At 24.7% G+C, this 21,770-nt stretch overlaps 2 protein-coding genes across 2 annotated transcripts; both read left to right on the forward strand.

The window, feature by feature from the left end:
* Positions 1-5,827: 5,827 nt before the first annotated feature.
* LOC145847803 (uncharacterized) lies at positions 5,828-6,474 on the forward strand. The gene has a single exon (XM_082953722.1). It carries the CDS (start codon positions 5,846-5,848, stop codon positions 6,221-6,223), a length of 378 nt encoding a protein of 125 aa, XP_082809848.1. The 5' UTR covers positions 5,828-5,845; the 3' UTR covers positions 6,224-6,474.
* A 3-nt stretch (positions 6,475-6,477) lies between these two features.
* Positions 6,478-20,986, forward strand: LOC145847801 (exosome complex component RRP41-like). The gene is made up of 6 exons (XM_082953720.1): positions 6,478-6,633; positions 6,895-6,948; positions 12,155-12,315; positions 14,732-14,840; positions 17,769-17,917; positions 20,775-20,986. The coding sequence occupies exons 1-6, from the start codon at positions 6,496-6,498 to the stop codon at positions 20,902-20,904; spliced, it is 741 nt and encodes a 246-aa protein (XP_082809846.1). The 5' UTR covers positions 6,478-6,495; the 3' UTR covers positions 20,905-20,986.
* The last annotated feature ends 784 nt before the right edge of the window (positions 20,987-21,770 follow it).

A 21,770-nucleotide genomic window follows, 5' to 3' on the forward strand; every position in this document is an offset into this window, starting at 1 on the left:
TTCCTTACACTTTTTAGAAAATTCTGTCAGAACAAATTTAAAAAAAATAAATATAAAAAAAAAAAACAAAACAAAAAATACTGTTTTTTAATTAAAAAAAAAATCATTTTGACAGAATTTTCTTAATATATCAAGGAACATTTTTTGAAAGTTTGAGGTAGTTATCTCAAAAAATGTAGGAGAAGATAGATTTTAGTGAAATAGTCTATTTTTGCTGTTTTAGTTTGCGCCTCCCATAAGGAACCTATTGTTGCCTCTGACTTTGAACGGCTATATCTCAAAAAATATTTTGAATTTTTTAAATCTGTAAAAAGCATCTTGTAGCTTGGGAAAAGCTGTATAAAATAAGATCAAATTTAAAAAAAAAGGCCTATGCCCTTAAGTGTTGTTATACTTTTTAAGACAGTTATTTTATCTTATGAATAGTTATATTAAAAATGCACCAAAAAACATTTTTTTTAAAAGCCTGGAAAAAATTTACAAAAAACATTTGGCAACTCTGATATTTGTGTTTATTTAAAACCCTTAATATCTTATAAAACATAGACATTTTAATTAAATATTAAGATAAAGTTAATTATCTTTTTTTTTTTAAGTTTACATAAACTAATTGGACTGCTATTTTTTCATCAACTTTTCAGAAACTTGAGAATTTGATAAATATCTCTTTTTTTTTGTTAAACTAAAAACCCTAAATTTTTAGTAAACATATTTTATAAAGTTTAAAAAAAATATTGAGTTAAAATTTTAAAAGTTCTAAAGAGTTGAATATTAAAATATAGTAAAAGAATGTATTTTCTTAAGATAAAGTTGAAATAAAATTATTAGTAACAACTATAAATTTCATAAAAAAAAAAAAAAAATTTTCCTTAAAGCTTATGTCTTTCATTCAGAACAACATATTAAGCTCAACAAATTGTACCTCATCTCAAAAATTACTTTGAATTTTGTTAAGAGGTTTGATAAGTGCTACCTAAAATTTCTAGTTAAAAAAGGGGATCCCGATGCCCTTGTTGATATTATATTTTTTATTTACTTTCAAAAATTAAATTTATGTCATTTAATGTCATTTAAAATAATAAATATTTCAATGAACAGTCTTTTGTTTTGAGACTAAATCTTATCACTAACCAATTTTTTAAGAAAATGTTTATTTCTATAACTTAAGCAAAACTTTTCTTACATTTGATACATTTTTGCACTTTCATATCTCAAAAATTTGGTTGAATTTAAATACAGTAAAAAGCAGCTGCTAGTCAAGTTCATAATCTTTAAAAAATGGTCAACATAAAAAAAGTGTATTTAAAAAGTGTATCCATCAACATCAGTGGTTCCCAACCATTTTGATGCCCCGCACCCCTAAAATATTTAATTTGTTTCACAAAACTAATCAATATTTTAAATGTTGTAGTTTGCTTTAAATCAAAGAATAGAAAGCTCTCAACTTAATAGTTTGAGATTAGTTATGAATTTTATTTACCAGTTTATTATCAACAAAACAACGTTATTGATAATAAACTGTAAAATAAAATATATAAAATCCTAATTATTAAAGCTGTTTAAAAATACAAACATATAAACACCAAAAAGACCATTAAGTAATTAAAGCTACACTATACTAAGTTTTTTTGCCTACAAAGAACAGGTTTTCTATTCAAAATACAAATAGCTTCCATTTAAAGTAAGTCAAGCACGTCATAACAACTTTGAATAATCTTAAATCTCTCCAACTTAAAATTTTCAGCACAACTCTGATTGTTCACCAGTGTTCCTGATTTTATTGGAATTCACTTCTTTTTCATTTTCAGCTGAATTCAAAATTTTCAGCTAAATAGAGTTTCTTACAAATTAAAATATGATGTTCAGTATGATATAAACTATAATTTTTTAATGTAGAATTTTTAAAATTCTTTCAGTTTTGTATGATTTTCTTGTCCTGTCATATAAAAACTTAGTTTTGATGAAATTTCATACAAAAATAAAAGGAAAATCTGAATTTTTAAACTTTAAAGTTCTACTTTAAAGTTAAACTTAAAAGTTTTATAAGTTCTTTTTTTTTTTTCAGGAAACTTTTTCCCACTATAAATGCATAAAAAGCATAGTTTACTAAAGGTTTTCTATAATGTTTACTAATAAAAAACAATTTTACATTATAGGCTGCCAGTTTTACTTAATTGAACTGTAACATGACTAACTATATAAAAACTATCTAACTAAAACATTAAAAAAAATGCTATGGTATTGGTGAAGAATACAACTTTTTACCCTATTTAGTGTGCCCTTAAAAAAAAAGATATTAAATATTGTCTTTTCTTACAGAAACTAGGCTCAATTTAACAAATTTTAAAAATTGTGTATAAAAATAAGACAATAATAACCAAATAAGACCTACTTAATAAGGTTAGACTCCTTATGGCTTTAAATATTTTGAAATTAAAAAAAAAAAAATTACAAAAATGCTAATATTATTTTTATACAATCAAATTTTATTTAGTGTTTTAATTATATGTTTTGTTACAGACAGTACAGCCCACTTCTTTTTTAATTTGAATAAAATTTCCCACATAAAGTCTAATCTAAACTGTAAGATCTAAACTGTTATTTTTAATTTCTTAAGTATATGTTTCGTGATATTAAAAAAACACTTATGCATCTTTTATCAGTTTTGAAATTAAGATAATTTAACAAATGTATAGCTTTACATCTTTACTGTTGCTCTGTTTATTACAGCGTTATTGAATTATAAATTAAATTCTTTTGTTTGATTACCATGAGAAAATCTTTGACTCTATATATACAGTATGCATACAATTTCAAGCTTTTACCACTTGTTTAATAATTTTACTTAATTAGTGGTTTTTTATTTTACTTTTACCATTTGTATCAATATAGAACTTTTTTTTTGATTTCATAACTCTGAGTTTTTTTTGGTATAAACTTACTTGTATTTTGAAATATGCTATTTACAGCTATAGTTTTATCATTAAAAAAAATGTTTGAATTAAATTAAAGATTGAATATCTATGTAGTTGTTTTGATAGCCTATATTAAAACATAAATACCATGTATACAATATAGGTTTTATCTACTTGTCATTTATTTTAAAAGCAACAATAATAGCAAAAAATTATTAGAGTTTATTTTAGTTTAGGATCTGATTAATTAACTGAGACTAACATAGTTTTTAAAAGAATTTCTAAATAAATTAATTGATTATTTAGTTTTCATTTCAGATAATTTATTTGCTAGAATCTTAACTTTAAGACCAAAAGAGATCTATTAATGTACATAAGTTTAGAATTTTTTATGGATCTAATTTAATTTTTTCAAAATTGGATTTTCTTACTGTTAGTAAATTTGGAAACTTTACAGCCCCTAAAATATAATATATAAATTTAAATCAAACTTAAAATATAATATATAACAGTAATCACTATCAAAACATAGTTTAAGTTTGATAGAAAATACTACAATAGTGCTTAATTCTACTATCTACAAAATATAAAGTATTTTGGTTTTTTTACAAGTGTATTTGCTTTTAACAGCTTTTGAAAAAAAATGTTTTTGGGTGGTAATATTTTTACTGTATAACTTAATTTAGGGTTTTGATAAACTCAGGATAAGCCAGGCTAGTTAGAAATTTTCGTAAAACTCAGGCTAGTTAGAAATTTTCAATAAACTCAGGCTAGTGTTGACTTTATAAAAAGGTCTGATTTACTCAGGTTTGTTTAAGTTTTTATATAAATTTTGATTAATTTTGACATTTTTCTAAGTTTTAAGCTAGTTTTTTTTTAAATGTGATTTTTGAAGTCTTGTTGTGATTATTTTGGTATATAAAGTATTTAACTCGGCCAGCTTCACCAAACTTCAGCTAGTTTTTGGTCACTCAAGCTGGCTTTTTGCCATAAAGAGTTGCAGCCCTGTTAATTTTAATTTTATTTTTAGTTTACAAGTTTAAAGCATTGAAGCTAAAGTTTTAACATTTTAACTTTAACATGAGCTTATTGTACATAACAGAATAGTTAATTAATTTTTTTAAGTAAACTTATAACTATTAACTTTAAAATTCAAAAAATTTTGACTTGCATGTTTTCATATTTAATTTAAAGAGTAAAATATAGTTTTTGTGTTATTGTGAGTGAATTAAAGTAGTTATTTTTGCATCAATATTTAAAATTAAGTAATCAGAAGTGAGTACATTTAGAGTTTTATTGTTTTGTTTGTTTTTTATGTTAAATACATAAATTAATGTCTTTTTTATTTTTGTCTTGAAACTAAGATTGGCTAAACTTTTGTTTTATATGCTAAACTTTTTTTTTAATTTGGGATGTTTTTTAATTAGTTTTTGTTATTATCATAAACTATTAATGTTCAACTAATATATGCTTTATAATTACTCCATACATATTTAACACTATGTATATATTTATAATTTAAGAGTACACTCTGGTTAAGTAAAAATAATAAAATAAAAGTATTATTATCAGGGTTCGTGCGCGTCAGGCTAAATCAGGCTAAGTCAGGCTAAATCAGTTTTTTTGAAAAAAGTTGAAAAACGTCAGGCTAAATCAGTTTTTTATTTATAAATTTAAGAATCTCAGTTTTTCTCAGTTCAAATGCTTAAAAATTTTTGATTAAAAAAATTGAGAAATCTTTTTAAGATCAAATTGGGATGTGAATTTATTTCTAGACAAAATCAGTCAGTATTTGTAAAAATAAAAGCTTTTGTTGAATCTCTAAAAAAAATTTAAGAATCTTCATTATTTTGTTTTGAGTAGATTATATACGTCATAGTTATGAAAATTCATAAAAAAAACACAATTTAAACATTACAGTGTAGTTCAACAACTTAGCTGTTTGTTTAAATTTGTTTACATCAGCTATGTTTTTCAGAGCTTGATTGGTGAACTGTTTTAATTTCTAAATTAAAGACTTTATACCAAATACTTTTTAGATTAAAACTCTTTACAGCTTATTGATATATTTTACTGTTTGTTTTAAGTTTTTAGAGATAATCACAACAACAAAACTTTGCTTTAAGATATAAGTACTAAATTTTGTGGGAGTACGAATTTTAGGTACAATTCATTTTTATTTACAAGAACAAAATATTAAATTTTTTTATTTTATTTAAGTGTAAGCTTTTAAAATCTGATATGACATCAACAAATACTGTATTTATTTTAAGTTTAGGATTTATATTTATGTATCAATTTTAAGTATTAGTCAAAATACTGTAATATATAATAATACTCGTGTAAGAGTTTCATTTTAAATTTTAACAAAACGCGACAATGCACATTGTTTTATTATAAATCTTCTGGTTATAATGTTTTCAATTAGTGCTTAATTAAATTGAACAAATGTGTTTAGTAATATATATTAAATTTTTACACTAGTAATAGATTAGATATAACACTTATTTTAAAATTTATCACTGAATTAGTTATGTTAAGGGCATAGGGGGTCAATCACCTTTTTCACAATTTTATTGAGTTGTAACTAAGCTAAGAGTTGCTTTTTACAGATTTTAAAGCTTAAAGTATTTTTGAGATAAAGCTGGCTGAAGTCGGAGACTACAATAGTACTAATCAAGACCCCCCAATACCTAAAATGACTTATTAAGGGGATTTTACTTAATTTGAAAAAATGTCAGGCTAAATTGGTCTCAGTCAGGCTAAATGAAAAAAATTTCGCGCACGAACCCTGTATTATTTAAACTTAATACAATATGTTAATTTTAACATAATATTAAAGTAAATAGTGTGATATGAAACATGTAAAATAGGCTAGTACTAAACACAATTTAAAACTTTTGTTCAGCTTAGATAAACACTAAAACAAAATGTCAATTGGAATCCCAGTCAAAGTTCTTCACGAGGCCGAAGGCCACATTGTCACCGTGGAAACGTCCTCTGGGGAGGTGTACCGCGGCAAGCTGGTCGAAGCTGAGGACAACATGAACAGCATGCTCAGGGATGTTCACGCCACGTACAGGGACGGCAGGCAGGCCAACCTGTCCAGCATTTACCTGAGGGGCAGCCAGATCTGCTTCATGATCCTCCCAGACATGCTCAAGAACGCCCCCATGCTGCGCATTGCCAAGGCGACCATGAAGGGCAAGGGATCGCTGATCAAGAGCCAGTTGAGAGGCGGGGGACGCGGGGCACCTGCTTTCCAGAGGGGTGGAGGCCGCGGAGGTTACCAGAACTACGCCCGCTAATTAGGGAAATTCCCATTGTAGAAATTTGTAGAGCAACTGGAAACATTCTGCATTGTTGCTCTATTCCAGGACATTTTTGTGTACAGAAATGCACTAGCTTCAGTTGAACTTTCATAAACATTTTTGTTCTTTTACAGTAGTCTCATTTTTGTTTTTTAATTGAAATTGTGTATGTATAATAAAGTATCAATATAGGAAATAAAGTTTGTTTTTTGTTAAAATAGTTGTATTATGATTCCTGTTTTCGTAGATATTTCCCTATATTAAGTAAAATGTCATTGCAACTTTTAAGTGAAGAAGGGTACAGGATAGACGGCCGTAAGCCCAACGAGCTGAGAAAAATCAGATGTAATATGGGCGTGTTTAAACAGGCAGACGGCTCTGCTTATATTGAACAAGGAAATACTAAAGTGGGTAAAAGTTATTATAGAATTTAGAGCTGAGCATTTAATCTAGTTGTTCTATTACATTTTTATACTATTTTAACTAGAGAGAAATTTTTTATTGTTTTGAAAATAAAATATCTATGTATGTTAATTTCAGTAGTTATCTTAAAGAAAATTATTTATTATCTCAAATATTTTAATATGACTAAGTTGTTAAAAAAACTATATTTAATTGTTTTTGGCATTGCCCCATAAATTTTTTCATTATTATTCATAATATTTCAGATACTAGCCTCTGTATATGGACCCCATGAGCCTTCAAGAAATTTTAGAAATGAGGTAATACAATCAAACAATTTAAGTATCTTAAATTTACAAACTTATTTTCGAAGTGTTAATTATAGCTAAGGTTTTCAATTTTAAAGATTTGAAGAGTACTTAAGTAAGTTTTAAAAACACCCTAACAATTTACCAAAAAAATAATTATTGAGTCATTAGATTTGATTACAGCACTTTAATTGTTTGGTTTAAAAATTTTTACAGTTTAACTCAAAAAGTTATAGAAGCCACTGAAAGTCTGTTGTTGTAGTATCATGTTTTATAGGTTAGGAAATGAAGTTGATTCTTTTACAGCCTAATAAAATTTAACGTTATTTTAAAGATAAACGATATTAAAGTTTGATAATTAAGTGGGGTTCTTAATAAAAACAAAAATACAAGTTCTCTATTTATATCTATATAGATATATATATATATCTGACATTTTTAAGGAATCTTACAAGTATTAACTCTTTAATTGCTTCTATAAGCAAATTTAGTCTTAAATTTAATTTTAAATATTGAAAAAAATTAGATAATAAAAATTTAATGGATACTTCTTAAACATTTGAAGTTCAAAACTAAGTAAGAGGTTTATATTTAATGGGTTTCAAACTTATGAAAAATTGATAGTAGAACATCTTTTCATACATTTGTAAACAAAGCTTTTTATAATACTGGATATATGGTTTTTAAGATAATAACATTTTATAATGTACTACAAAATAGCTCAGTTACTACTTATCTAAAAAATTCCTTTGATAAATAAAAAAGAGTGGTTTGACTCCTTATTGCCTAAAAATTAAAATATAAGTTAAAGGACATATGGAAGAAGGTAAATACTTTTTTGTATTAGAACTAAATAACCAATTCAATTTATAAGAAAAAAACAAAGTAATTTTGAGATATAAGCCGTAAAAATTAATAACGCTCAATTTGTTCCTTTTGGAAGAGGCAAACTGAAAAATCAAAAATAGAGTATTTAATTAAAATTCTATTTCCGAAATAGTTAAAACACTTACTCAATCAAACCTTGAATTAATTACTAAAAATTTGTTAGAAACAAATTTTTAATTTCTTGTAAGTTTTTTCAAACAATAAAAATTGGTTTAAAAAGTGTTCACAATAATTATTTTTTTAATTTAAAAATCTGCTTCTTCAAGTTGTTAGTGTTTTTAAAATTAAGTTTGAATTAAATTCCGTGAAAATGAAGGAGGTATATTTTTAATATTTTTTTTCAAATTTTGAGAAAGTTGGCAGTAAATAATCCAAATTTGTATCGGAAACTTCTTAACTGTTTATATCTCATAAGTTACTTTTTTGTTGAAGGCTGTAAAAATTATCGTTTACACTTAAGGCTTTGCAATAAGAACCAACATTACCTTTTGCAAATAAAAATGTTTACTTCCCTATTCCCTTAAATTCTTTAAATTTTTGAACCTTTTTGTTCATCTACTTTAGTGTGTTAAGTTGTACTGCATTAAAGGCACTTTATCAAATCTTTTGGAAGAAATAGGTTACCAAAATATTTAACCTTTAAACAAATTATGTTATTAATTATGTTTTTTTGATTAAAACACTTTTTTCTAACTTATTACAATCAATTGAACACAATTGCAGCATGCAAAAAAAAATTCTTTAGACCGCGTCCCGCGACAAAAGGCTGCTGACTTTTGTAAAAACATAAATTCCATAAAAATTTAAGTATAATGAGCTATTTATTATTTCTTAGAATTCTCTTAAGCTAGATTTGTGAACAGTTTTTAAATATTTTTTTATATTTAGTTAAATGCCTTTAAATTTTAAAATAAAAGTATACCTACTTTCTTTGTGGTCTAATCAAGTCAAAATTTTATTTTGAAATAAAGTAATTTTTTCAACCCGACCTTTGTTATTTGAAATCAACCATTTTTAAAAATTACTAAAAAAGATAAAACTTTAAGTAAGCTTCCAAGAAACTTTCGATCGTCAAAATTTTACAACTTGAATTTTAAAGTATATTTAAAGGCATAATGATAGCTAAATGCAGTGTGAAAAGTTACAGCTGGTTACTAAATAAATAATTTTCGGCTGCAGTTACAACTTCAGTATTCAAGATTTTTATTGAATGAAAAATCTTGTTTAAAAACATTTAAGATTGTAAATTCTTATGGTTATATGGGTGTTAAAAATGGTTTTATTTATTTATTTATAGTAGTAAATGATATATTTAGTTAAAAGTGCCACAGTCAAATTTTTATTTCAATATAAACTTTAATTAATATAACTTTAATAAGTTGTTAGTAGTGAAACCTTTTTTGTCAAAAAAAATCTATTTTAAGTGCCCCAGCATAATTTGCTTATGCCTATTTAAAAGATGTGGTAAAACTTTTTTTCTTTGGTACAAATAAAGGTGTTAATTTATTATCGTTTTATTTTATTGTTTTTCAAGCAATTAAAAGATAAATACTTAACATTGTTATCTACTTTTCTCTATTTGTTTACCCAAAGGCAAAACCAGTTTCATTAAAACAGTTTTAAAATGTGATAAAAAATTTTTGTGATAAATATGACAGTCTTTTAAATATTAACTGTAGTATTTTTATATTAAACAACAGTAACAGCTTTAAGCAAAGTACTCAAATCCCAGTAAAGTTTTGAGATATATTCCTTGACTAAAAGGTCTTATGTACTGATCACATTTTTTAGTTTATGAACCTCAAATTTTTTATAAACATTTTTGCATACAAAAGTTAGTAAATGGTAGAATTATTACATATAATTATAGGTTAGCATTTAAAAAAGATTTATGTAAAGATGACAAGTTTAAATATTTTTTATATAAAACTTTTAAAAATCTATATAAATAATACTAAATGACCAGATCTTGTTTTATCCTAAAAAGTTGCTTCTGACTATCAAAAAAGATATACTTAGGTATAGTTTTCAATTATCCTCTTCATTAAAACTTTTGATATAAGTGTTTTTTAAACCCTTATGTTTTAATTAAAATGTTGAAAGTTGTTTATTAGTAAAAGCACAACTATTAAGTTAACATCTTTAAATCAAAACTAATATTTTAAATCAGTTTGTAAAACGGACCTAGCTTTAACCTAATTTCCATTGTGTTTATTCTCCGTAGCTTAATTTGTATTATAAAAGAAGTGATCAGTAAGAAAATTATTTTGCGGTGAAATGAAGTTTTTGATAGCTAATATTTACTTCACACTTAACATAATGTGTTTTGATAATTTTCCCTCTATTATGTTTTCAAAATTTTTCAAAGCTTTGTTAAAAGTTATATATTTTTCTAAAATTAGCATGTTTTAAATTTGACTGCATTTATAAAATCAGTTTTCCACAATGTTTTTACTTACAGAATTTTATCAATCTCTATTATATTTGCATACTCAAAAGCTATAAAGTTTAACATGAATATTTTTGAGCTGTGTTTAAAGTTCCAAAAACTATTTGATAAAAGTGTTAGCTTAGTAATCTTATATGTTAAAAATAATAGAGCTAGTTTCAATGCTCACGTGCTCTGTATTTCATTTAAGCAACATTAAAAAACTATTGTATATTTTCAACTTGATCGGCTTTCAAAGAGTATCAACTTTAGTTGTAATACTTTGTTAATTGAATGATTTGTGTACTATAAAACCAGGTCTTCATAAAAGTTTACATGTCCTCTTTTTGATGATTTAAAATAGTTATTGGTTAATAAGCAGTTAATTGTGATGATTTTTTTGTTAGTCGGAAATATTTTGGTTAATAATTTTATCAATATCATTAACATAATATTTTTTTCCTTGGTAAAAAATAACAAAACTTATAAAAATTAAAAGAGTAAAAATGTTGTGTTTATATTTATCTAAAAAGTAAACTTATTCTGTAGTTGAGAAAAACCCGGTCAAAGTTGCATATTTGTTAATTTTTTTAAGGGAATTGTAAGTCAGCATAAGTTTTAATTTTTGATTAATTTTTCCTTTTTTATGAGTTTTTTTCAAAAAGTTTTTATTATTATTTGACAACTCAGTAAAAGAACATAGGAAAATATTTATTGAGTCTCAACTTTGAAAAAACTTAACTAAAACTTAATACATTTTTAATATTTCAATTTAATACATTTCAATTATTAAACATTTTTTTCTTTGAATTTTTTTTTATCTAACCTGCCAGCAATTTTATGGATTATTTTTTACATTAGTTTTAGGAATGAGTCTTTGAATTTTATGTTAAAAACTTAATAAATTACATTTAATTATTTCTAAACTTTAACAATTTTAATAAGTTTGCATATTTAATAGAATTATATTACTATTTAAAGCTTCAAATAATATTTTTAAACTGTTTTAGTTTAAAACCCAAAACAATAAAAGAACTTTTATACTATACAGTTTACAAAAAAAAAATCTGCGAGTTAGTTCTATTCTAGTATGATCCAAGTTTTTAAGTGTTATTATATTATTTGTAAAAGCTAAATTAATTTAAATTAACATTCAATTTAGTTTCATATAAACAAAAAAATAACATACAAAGTCTTTAATAAAAGTTAAGTATTTGTTTTAAAATTACTCTAAGTTATTCATTTTACTATTTTTTTTATTGTTTAATAAGTTGAACTAAAATAAGTTATTAAAAAGAATCAACACTTTTCTGAATGTAATTGTCAATAAAAGTTATAATTCAAGTCTAATAATTAAGTTGTCATGTTTTGTTTTTTCCTTTAAAATTTTGTAACAAAAAATACCTTTTGATCAGTAATAATGGTTTTAAACAACGAATAGCTTATCCATTGCATATAAATTTTATTTAAGCTTGTTATTATAATCTAAGTCTTATAAATTTATTTGAAACAATGAACTCCATTAACTTAACTTGGCAGGCATAATTTAAAACAATGTACAATATATTTATTCTTTCAAAGACTTTATTATGCAAACTAAGTTTCGGTCGAAGACCTCGTCAGTGCTTAAATAAAAAATCTAAAAATATGTGTAACAGTCATGGAAAAAAGTATTTAAATAGTATGATAACAATAAGTATAATGATATTTAAACAGTATGTAAAATATATTGAAATTGTAATTCTAAATTTGTACAGTAAATTTGTTAATTAGTTAAGTACTTAATTACGTTGTTGTTAGAAATTAATAAACGTATTTGTTACAAATAAACCTCAGCCACATGCAGCTAATTTACTGTACAAAAAAGTTAATTTAGATAATTCAAGAATCTCTAATCAACAGTTGTCGCAAACGAAGAGCCTGATCAACGTGGAGTACAGCCAGGCGCCGTTCTGCAGCGTTGAGCGGAAGCACCGGCCGAGGGGCGACCGGAGAGGGTTGGACATGAGCCACCACATAAAAGAATGTTTCGAAGCTTCCATCATCACCACCGTATACCCCAAGTTAGAATGTAGTATTTATATGTATTTTTAGTTAAGCTAATTGTATTTGTTTAGCTGTTATGTAATTTAATCTATGTTTGATGTGGTATACAAAGTTATCAGTAGAAGTAAGGCTAAATCTTTTTTAATAACCCAAGTTAGTGTGTAGTATTAATATAATATGTATATTTTGGATTAGTTGCTTGCATTGTTTTAATTACAGGGTGGCCAAAAAACCTGGAATCCTGGAAAAACCTGAAATTTGACAATTCAGGCTAAAATACTTGAAAATAATTAATTTCAAATTTATATTCATGGATTTAAAAAGTTTTGAATGTCTGTGATTATTATATTATGTATGTATATGTATTTTTTAGTTAAGCTAATTGTGTTTTTTAGCTAATATGTAATTTAATTAATGTTTGGTATGCTATAAAAAGTTATAAGTAGAAGTAAAGCTAACTGTTTTTTTGTTTTGATCATTGAGTAAACACAACTTCAATGTGGGTCTAAACAATTTTTCTTTGATCCGGTTTAATAATTAAAATTTCAAGTTGTCAGTTTAGTTTGCTTTAATTGTTGTCTTTATCTCCATAATGAAAATAATACATCAAAACTTTTAAATAAATAAAGCAACTTTTTATACTTCCAGACAATAAAAACTGTTTTTTTCCAGTATAGTTATACTTGAATTAAAAATAAAAAGTTGCTGCAGACTAAATTAAGTTTTAAATTTAGTTTGCTGCAAGTTTTTTTTCTTAGTAATTGCTTTATGAATAGCGAAAATTTTTCAAACTACATATTTATTTTTAATTAAAAAAAAAAAAACATTGTATAAGACTGTCAAAATAAACCATTTTTTTAGAGTTTGAACATTTTAGTGCACTTAAGTATTAAGTTTTAGTTAAATCTTATATGTTAAATACAAATGTTGGTTTCTGACAGTTTACATTTAAAATAAGTAAGATTAGTTTTTAATTTCATTTAGTTTTTAAAACTTCAAATTTAGTGTTCTTTAGTTTATGTAAAAATCAGTTTTTCCCAAGTTTTACGGTAATAAGTAAGTTAGATTGCTAAAAAAGTATTTAGTATTAAGTGAACATATTGTAAAAAAAAACACCTCATTATAGTTCAAATCTTCTTATTAGTACATTTAGTAAGTATAAAACTATTATTAAAAACAAATAGAGTTTTACAAATATGGAGATATATTGATATTAAAAAAATATTTCTCTCAACCACATAAATTTCTATACACAATAATGGACACTTTGAAATATTATTTAAGGTAACAAGCTAATCTAAAATTTAAGTGATTTAATTAATTAGTTGAAAATAAATATATTCATATACTGCACATTTATGTGTAAAAATTAGCTACTTTTAAACGCAATGTTTAATTTTTATTTGTAATTTTGAAGAATTATGAAAATTAACATTTTAAACAGTGCAATTTAGTTTTTTCTAAGGCTTAAGTTAAAATAAAAATGTTGAGGACCTTAACAGGGTTGCCAAAAAACCTTGAATCCTAGAAAACCTGGAATTTGATAATTTAGGCAAAAAACACCTCGATAAACCTGGAATTTAAGAAATTAATAAACGACCTGGAATTTCTAAGAAAATCACTTTAAACCTGGAATTTTAAAATATTTTAGCATGTAAAGTAGCAAAATTTCGTTTAGATACGAAAAATCCATCATAAGATAAAAAGTATTTTGCATCACTAGTATTTTTTCCATCAAGAAACACACTTATAGAAGCTTAACAAAATCTTTTCATTGTTATTATACTATTTTAGACAGTTTTTTTAATTTAAGTTATACTAAAACTGTACCAAAAAACTAATTTTTTAAAAATATGAAAGAAGTTTACAAAAAATATTTGACAACCCTGACTTTAACATAGAGCCCATAGTGACTTTTTTGAAATTGGTTATAATTTGTAGAATTTTAGTTAGATATCAGGCACTTTTTTATACTTTACAAAGTACAGAGTAAGATTATTAATTTGGTAACTTAAATAAATTTCTTATGATAGGAGCAAAACTAAGAAATCACAAAAAAAAAATCACTGAAAACTTATATTTAATACCTTTTTTTTCACCAATCTTCTTGAAACTTAAACATTTAGTCCATTAGTAATATTTATTACCAAGGAAAGTTTTTTATATTTTTGCTTTTTTATTTATGATTTTAAATTTTTTGAATATTCAAACACCAAGACTATTCGACTAGTTTAGGACTTTTTCCTAGGTCTCTAGCTCAAAAACAAAAATGTATATAGAGTTTTATTGACTCTTTCATTTTTTTAGAAAATCAACAATGGCAAGTTACCGTAACAATGACAGATAAAGTTTTTCTTGCTTGCTCATCACTTTTATGTGTAAAAAATGATATAATAAAATTTTCTACCGATTATAATTTTCAACCAATCACAGAACGCAAATCGACATTTGCCTGCACGTCATCCAATCAGACGGCTCGGAATTCGCGGTCGGCGTCAACGCTGCCACACTCGCCCTCATTGACGCAGGAATTCCCATGAAGGTACGCAACTTTTTGTTTGTAGATTTTAATTAAGTATTATTTAGTTTTTCAAAATCTAATACTTTATAAAAAAACTATAGAGCCAAAAGTGTAAAAGTTATCAAGTAAATAAAAGTAAGTTTTAGGAACAAAGTTGGTTTTATAGTTAAAGAAAGTTAGCGTCTAAAAATAAGTTTAGTCCTTTTCTTGTGGTACAAATACTAACCAATTAAAGTCATATTTATGTACTTAACTAATTTAAAAAATTATTATATTCTTTAAAAACTCAATGTTTAAATATTTATCCTTTGTCATCAAACTTTGGCAGTTTGTTTCTAAACTCTGTGAAAACATTTCTTATTCAAAGACAACAAAAAATTTAGAAAAAAAAGTCTATTTGCATTAAACCTTTAAAGCTAAAAAACAAATAAGTTTTTTATATCTTATGATTAAAAGTATACTAATGTAATACCAATTTAAATTAAATATTAAACAAATTAAGAGTTTAGTCTATTTTAAATTTATGGTTTGTTTTTACTCTATATTTTTAAACTATAAATTGATTAAAATAAATATATGACTGAAAGACGGTTAGCTTCAAATTACCACTACTATTTTGAATTTCTTGAAAATCATGTAAATAATTTGCATATTTACTGAGTCAGCAAAATATTTTCAAAGTTTTTTTTAAAATATTTATACCCTTATCCCTAACCCACCTTACCCAACAGGGTTGCCACATACTCAAGGAACTCAGGGAATTCAGGGAAACTCATAGAATTTTTAAGTTATAGAAAATCTCAGGGAAACTCAGGGAATTTCGATTCATTTTTTAAGTCAGGGAAACTCATGGAAGTTATGGTTATTTTTTTTAATTTCAGGGAAATTTTAAGTATTTTTGAATATCACAGGGAAATTTTTTTCTAGATTTAGAATGAGATTCAGTTAAAATATAGTTTTGATATTTTGTCCAAAAAATTAACTTTATTTATTTCTAAGTGCTTATTTAGATTTTTATTATACTTGCTGCTAGTTCTTCAAATATTCTTAGAATTAACAATGTTATTTTTTAATAAATAATAAGGTTTTCAAGGATTTGAAAAATCTCAGGGAAACTCAGGGAAGTTTAAGGTTACTCAGGGAAGTTTCTGGTCACTCAAGGAAGATTTTTTGACTCAAAGAGCAACCCTAACCCAAACATAAAATAAATCATAAATAAAGTTTTATCATTACAAATAAAAATAATAAGAAAAAAATGCTGACTCATCAAATATTCAATATATTTGCATGACTTTCAAGCAATTAAAAAAAGTGTTGGAAATCTGAAGACTAAGTAAATTAAAAAATAGACTAGGTATTGAAAAATATTAACAATTATTGTATTTAAGTTAATTAAAAGTTTTAAGCACATTATTAACTTTATGCTGCTGATAATTTAAAGTTATTAGATATAAGCTAGTGTTTATACAAAATTAGAGGACTATACTTTTATTAAAATTAAGCTGTTTATTGATTTAATTTTGTATAATTAAGCTGAAGCAAAAAAAAACTGTTTTAAATAAAAATTACTAGTTTACCAAAAAGCTAAAAGACTTGGTTTTAAAATATATTCAACAATCTTCCATATTTTTGAAGATTATGTTAGTATGAAATATTGTATAGTAGTTTTAACTAATTTTGACTTAATACAAAACATATTTATTCTAATAAAATAATAAAGTATATTCAGAAGTTTTAACAAGACGCTTGTAAAATTTACAGTTTATATTTTATTAAGTTCTGATAAAAATTTTAAAAGAAAGCTCTAATAAACTGAAAATAATTTGTTAAGTAGAAGATTAAAAAAAGAGTTAATTTTTAATGGCGTAGTAGGGGATCTAACATTAAAAAAAAACATAAGACCTCACGAAAGCTATATTTATAAACTATAAACTATTTATTAACTTTTGAGATATCGTCAGTTGTGTAAAAAGTGTCCGATACAAATGTATGGAGATTAAATTTTTCATTGCCAATTTTCTCTAAGTTTTTTAGAGTTCACTAAAAACATATATTCTGTTTCAGTTTTTAGTCAATTAACCTCAAGTTTTTAGGAAATCTGTTTGCATTAACAGAAAAAATTCTATTATAAAAGTTTGTAACATAAATGTATTTCAAGAACTTAATGACCAAAATAAAAGGTATTTTTTTTAAATAAAAAAATGTTATACTCTAAAGAAATCCTACAAAAGAAATAGTTGTTGCTTAGTTGAAGTTAAACTGAGAAAGTTCTATAAATATTGCTTAAAAATTGTAGGAGAAGATAGATTTTTAATAAAATAGTCTTTTATTGCCTTTTACTTTGGTTCTTTCATAAGAAACCTATTGAGCTTTCCGACTTTGTATCATCATATATCAAAATCTATTTTGAATTTTACAAAATGATAAAAAGCAACTGCTAGCTTAGTTAAAGATCTTTAAAATAGTATCAACATGTAAAAAGAAAAATATTTATGGCCTTAATAAAATACTGTTAATTTAAGTTTTGTAATCGATGTCTAGTTCTTAAGCCCTCATACATCTAACTAAAAATAACCGTATATCTCAATCATATTGATTGCATAATAACAAAAAGCAATGAATAAATATATATTACCAAGTGGTATAACTCTACAGTCCACAATTAAACAAAAATTGTATATATTTAAAACTTTTACTTATTTCTAAAAAAAAAAATATGATAGTAAACAAAAATTGCATAAAAATAGTTTACAAGAATCTAACAACAAACAGGTCAATAAAGCAGCAGTCTTTTATCTGAATAATACTTTTTAATGTATAGAAGCAAAAAGTATGCAGTTATACCACAAAAGAGAATTTTAGTAAACTTGTAAACTAAATTTTAACAAACAAACATAATTTATAATTTACACACAAAAGTTCTATAACAAACAAGCTAATATGAAACAGGATTACACGATAGCGTGCAGCGCGTCGCCGTCCAAGGAGGAGATACTGACGGACGTGAACAACATCGAGGAGTCGGTGGGCAGGGGCCAGTTTAGCGCCGCCATTCACCCCGTCACCAACACAATTGTCTTCCTGCAAGACGACGGAAAGTTTGTGTGACGTCATAGTTATTTTAAAAAAGTATTGCTGATAACTTAACAGTTAAGTTTTTAGGCTAGATATCTACAAAGCAAAATAAGGTACTTTTATAAGTTTTTAAATAAACTTACAATCATATAAGTGTAATGTCCTGGCCTGAAGAAGCGCAAAGATCTATTGATAATATCTAAGTGAGTATTGTTCGGTTGAATATCAAGATAACAGAATGAAATGAAATGTAAACATTAATTTTGATAACTGTGTGACAGTTTAGGTTAAAGTATCAAGTTTTAATACGAATCTGATTATGATTTTATGTTTTATGATACGACAGAAAGTTTGCGTGACGTCATAATTGTTTGATCAAAGTAGAAAAAAAAACAATTAAAGACTTCAATAATTAAACCCTATCAGATAATTCTTAAGATATCAAATTTAATAACAATAAGTCTTAAAATAAGACAAGCCTAACCACTAGTCAAATTGTTTTGTAGGTTATGTTGAGTTAGTTTTGCTATAAATAAAACCAAGTTTAGACGTAGACTCATTTACTATCATATTTTCAACTTAAATGAATTTCCAAACATTATAGATGATATTGAAAGGTCGAAGATGATATACTTCTTTAAGAATATTTTCTTAATTTAATGGAATTCTAGTTTTACACCTTTTTTATTCAACATGACCTAGTAAATATTTTAAATAAATATACCAATTTACGTCGATTTCCAAGTTTTGATAAATATATTAAATTATCTAGTAAGTGAAGTTACTTTACTAGGATCTTTTGTTAGCAAACAATTAAAACTATATTTTGAACAGTTATATTAGATTATCTGTATACTATAATAAATCAAATCAAGCTTTTATTCGTGCAAGTAGGCTGAACGGTTAGACTCAATTATTAATCAAATAATTTAAAAATATTCAATTCCTCAAAAGTTTCCACCAAAATGAAGCGATTCAGCGAATAGTTATACACTAATAAACTAAAATGTTTATTTCTTAAAAAATTAATTATATTCCTAGTTAATTTTTATAAGTAGTGTAGATAAAGATGTACAAATTAGATATTTTATTCACCACCGGGTTACGGTGACAAAAAATTGTGACCTCTTCAAGTTAGATAAAATATTTTATTTAAGTTTTAAAGTAATTAATTTAAGTTTTTTATTTAACTTAAAGAGGTCACAATTTTTTGTCACCGAAACCCGGTTGTGAATAAAATATTTAATTTGTACATTTTTAATTATATAAGCTCCTTACTTTTCAGTAAATTGAGCAATCTTTTTTAGTTAAGACAAATAACTATATAAGTAGTCTAGTAAAATAACATTTTCTCAATATATTTAAAGTAATTAATTGAGTCCTAATTTTTTGTGTGGAATTTAAAAAGAAGTTCTCTTTTTAATTCTCATAAGAGATACTCTAAAGAATTAAAATTATGCTAAATTTATTAATCATACTATGTTTCGTTTAAATTTCGACAAGAAAATTTCTCAAATTATGTATACTTCTACTATTCTGTTGTTGCGTTAGGCTTAAATTGTATAATATGTAACCTAAGTTTAAGATTGTACATTTTTTTGTACTTTTAAATTTATAATAAAAATATTTATAAGTTTATCGACAGTAAATTATTTTGGTATGTTGGTTTGGGTTTTATAAGTTTACAAATATTTGAGAGACTAATATTTGAATAGAGCTGACCAATATTTTGGTGTTCTTTAAAATTTCTTACTCATACTCTACTTGAAGTATTTTAATTATAACAAGTAAGATATGAGCTTAAATGTAGTAATTGAGTTTATATCCTTTCATATAAGCAATATTGCCATTGGTAAGAATAATTGTTATTTTTTAATGTCTTTTAATGTTAAGGTTTTGAGGAAATCATCAGTAAAGTTTAAGGGAATAGTCGGGAGGCATTTTTTTAAAAAAATTTAACATTGGTTTTAGCTTAATTTATAAAATATGAGTCAGTTTTTATTTTATACAATAAAAAAGCTTTTGAGATATAGTAATTTCTGTAAAAAAATTCCGATACAAACTAGCCCTATGCCCTTACCTATGTACTGAAATTTTTTGTTTGTCAATTTACTCGGAAATTTAAAAAATGCTAAAAATCTAGCCTTTCCTTTTTTCATGCTATTGACCGCAAATTTTCAGGAAATATTTTTTATTTAAAAAAAAAACATATAACAAGTTATAATAAAAAATAAAAATTTTATGGCCAAAAAAAAAAACAATTTTTTTTTAAATCATACTTTTACTAATAAAAAAAATTCTACTATAGATTTGCTTATTTTAAAGTTAAGTTTAAACTGAGAAAGTTAGAGAAGGATTGCTTAAAAAATGTAGGAGAAGATAGATTTTTAATTAAATAATCAATTTTGCGTTTTTAACTTTGGCCTTCCATAAGTACATTCTGACTTTGTCCCTTTATATCTCAAAATATAATTTTCATTACAAGAAACGGTTGTAATCAAGCTTTAGTTACTTTAAAACACGATTAACATGTATAAAAAGTGCAAAACCAGCCCTATGCCCTTAACAATACTTAATTTATTTTTGTCTAGCGGTAATAATTACTTTTATATCGGTTTTAGGTATTAAAATCTGCTATATTTCGTTTAAATTCAACTGTTATAACTAACTGTTTAATTTTATTTAGCATCCAAAAAGTACTAAGCTGTTTTGTGTTTAGTATGTTATTTTATTATTTATAATTTTATACAATTTTCAAGTCATAAGTAAACATTTTAGAACATCACATTGAAATTATGCTATTCAGGTCAGTATTAAGTGCTAACAAAATGAAAGTATAAAATATTTAACCCAACTATTTATTATATACAAACCAAACAGGTTGCACGAGAACCACTTCGGCGTTCTGCTGGACGCGGTGCAGAACGGGTGTCAGGACATTTTCGCCGTGCTGAAGAAAACGGTGAGGGAGGTGAAGGGGAGCCTGGCGAACAACATGCACAAGTCGTAGTGACGTCATAATGCGTGAGAATTTATTTTAAGGTGCTTTTAATTTGGTTTGTTCAAATGAATAAAGGTACTGCTTTAGGGAATTGTATTTGAGGACAAGTTTGTGTCTAAATGTTTTTACTGATAGAATTTTAAATTTACTTATGTGCTTAAATAAATTAGAGTTGTCTTCCAAAACTATACTGGTAAAATTTTTACTCAATAAAAATATACACGAATTTCAAGTAAATAAACTTAAGAATTTAATTGAGATTCGATCAAAGTTAAAAAATGGTTATATATATTTTTATTTATAAATAATACGAGGTTCAAATTGATAGTTGTTCTATTTTGTAAATTTCAGTTTCAGAGTGTTTAATTTTCTAAAAATTTAAGTGTGTTAAAAGTGTTTTATTTTGTTTTTCTAACACTAACAATAATATTAATATTAGCTAAATTGAACAATACAATAAAAGTGTATACTTTATCTCCTTTTTGGATACTTAATTTTAACTGTTAAAGCTTGTTTTGATTTTTAAAAAGTTTATGTTGTTATATAAGTAATATACAAGTAACTTTATTCAATTTTTTTTTACAAAGCAGTGCAGACTGTTTACTAGAATTTAATTTAAACTATGAAGTAAATACTTTTTATGTTACAAATTATTTTTTTTATGTAAACTATTATCATAGAGATTTTTCAAAACATGTTTTTTGTTTTATTTAGGTAATTTTAGTGTTATTAAGTAAAGTAGTGAAATTTGTTTTTATATTTGAATCTGATAATAAATTCACTACAGTTTGTAGCAACTTAAAAAAAATTTTGTATTTGACACTTAAAATATATTTATTATTAATATATATTAAAGTTTTTTTAGTCCGGTTTCC

The sequence above is a fragment of the Thalia democratica genome, unplaced genomic scaffold (assembly GCF_965202585.1).
Source record: "Thalia democratica unplaced genomic scaffold, ktThaDemo2.hap1.1 HAP1_SCAFFOLD_1105, whole genome shotgun sequence".
Lineage (NCBI taxonomy): Eukaryota > Metazoa > Chordata > Thaliacea > Salpida > Salpidae > Thalia > Thalia democratica.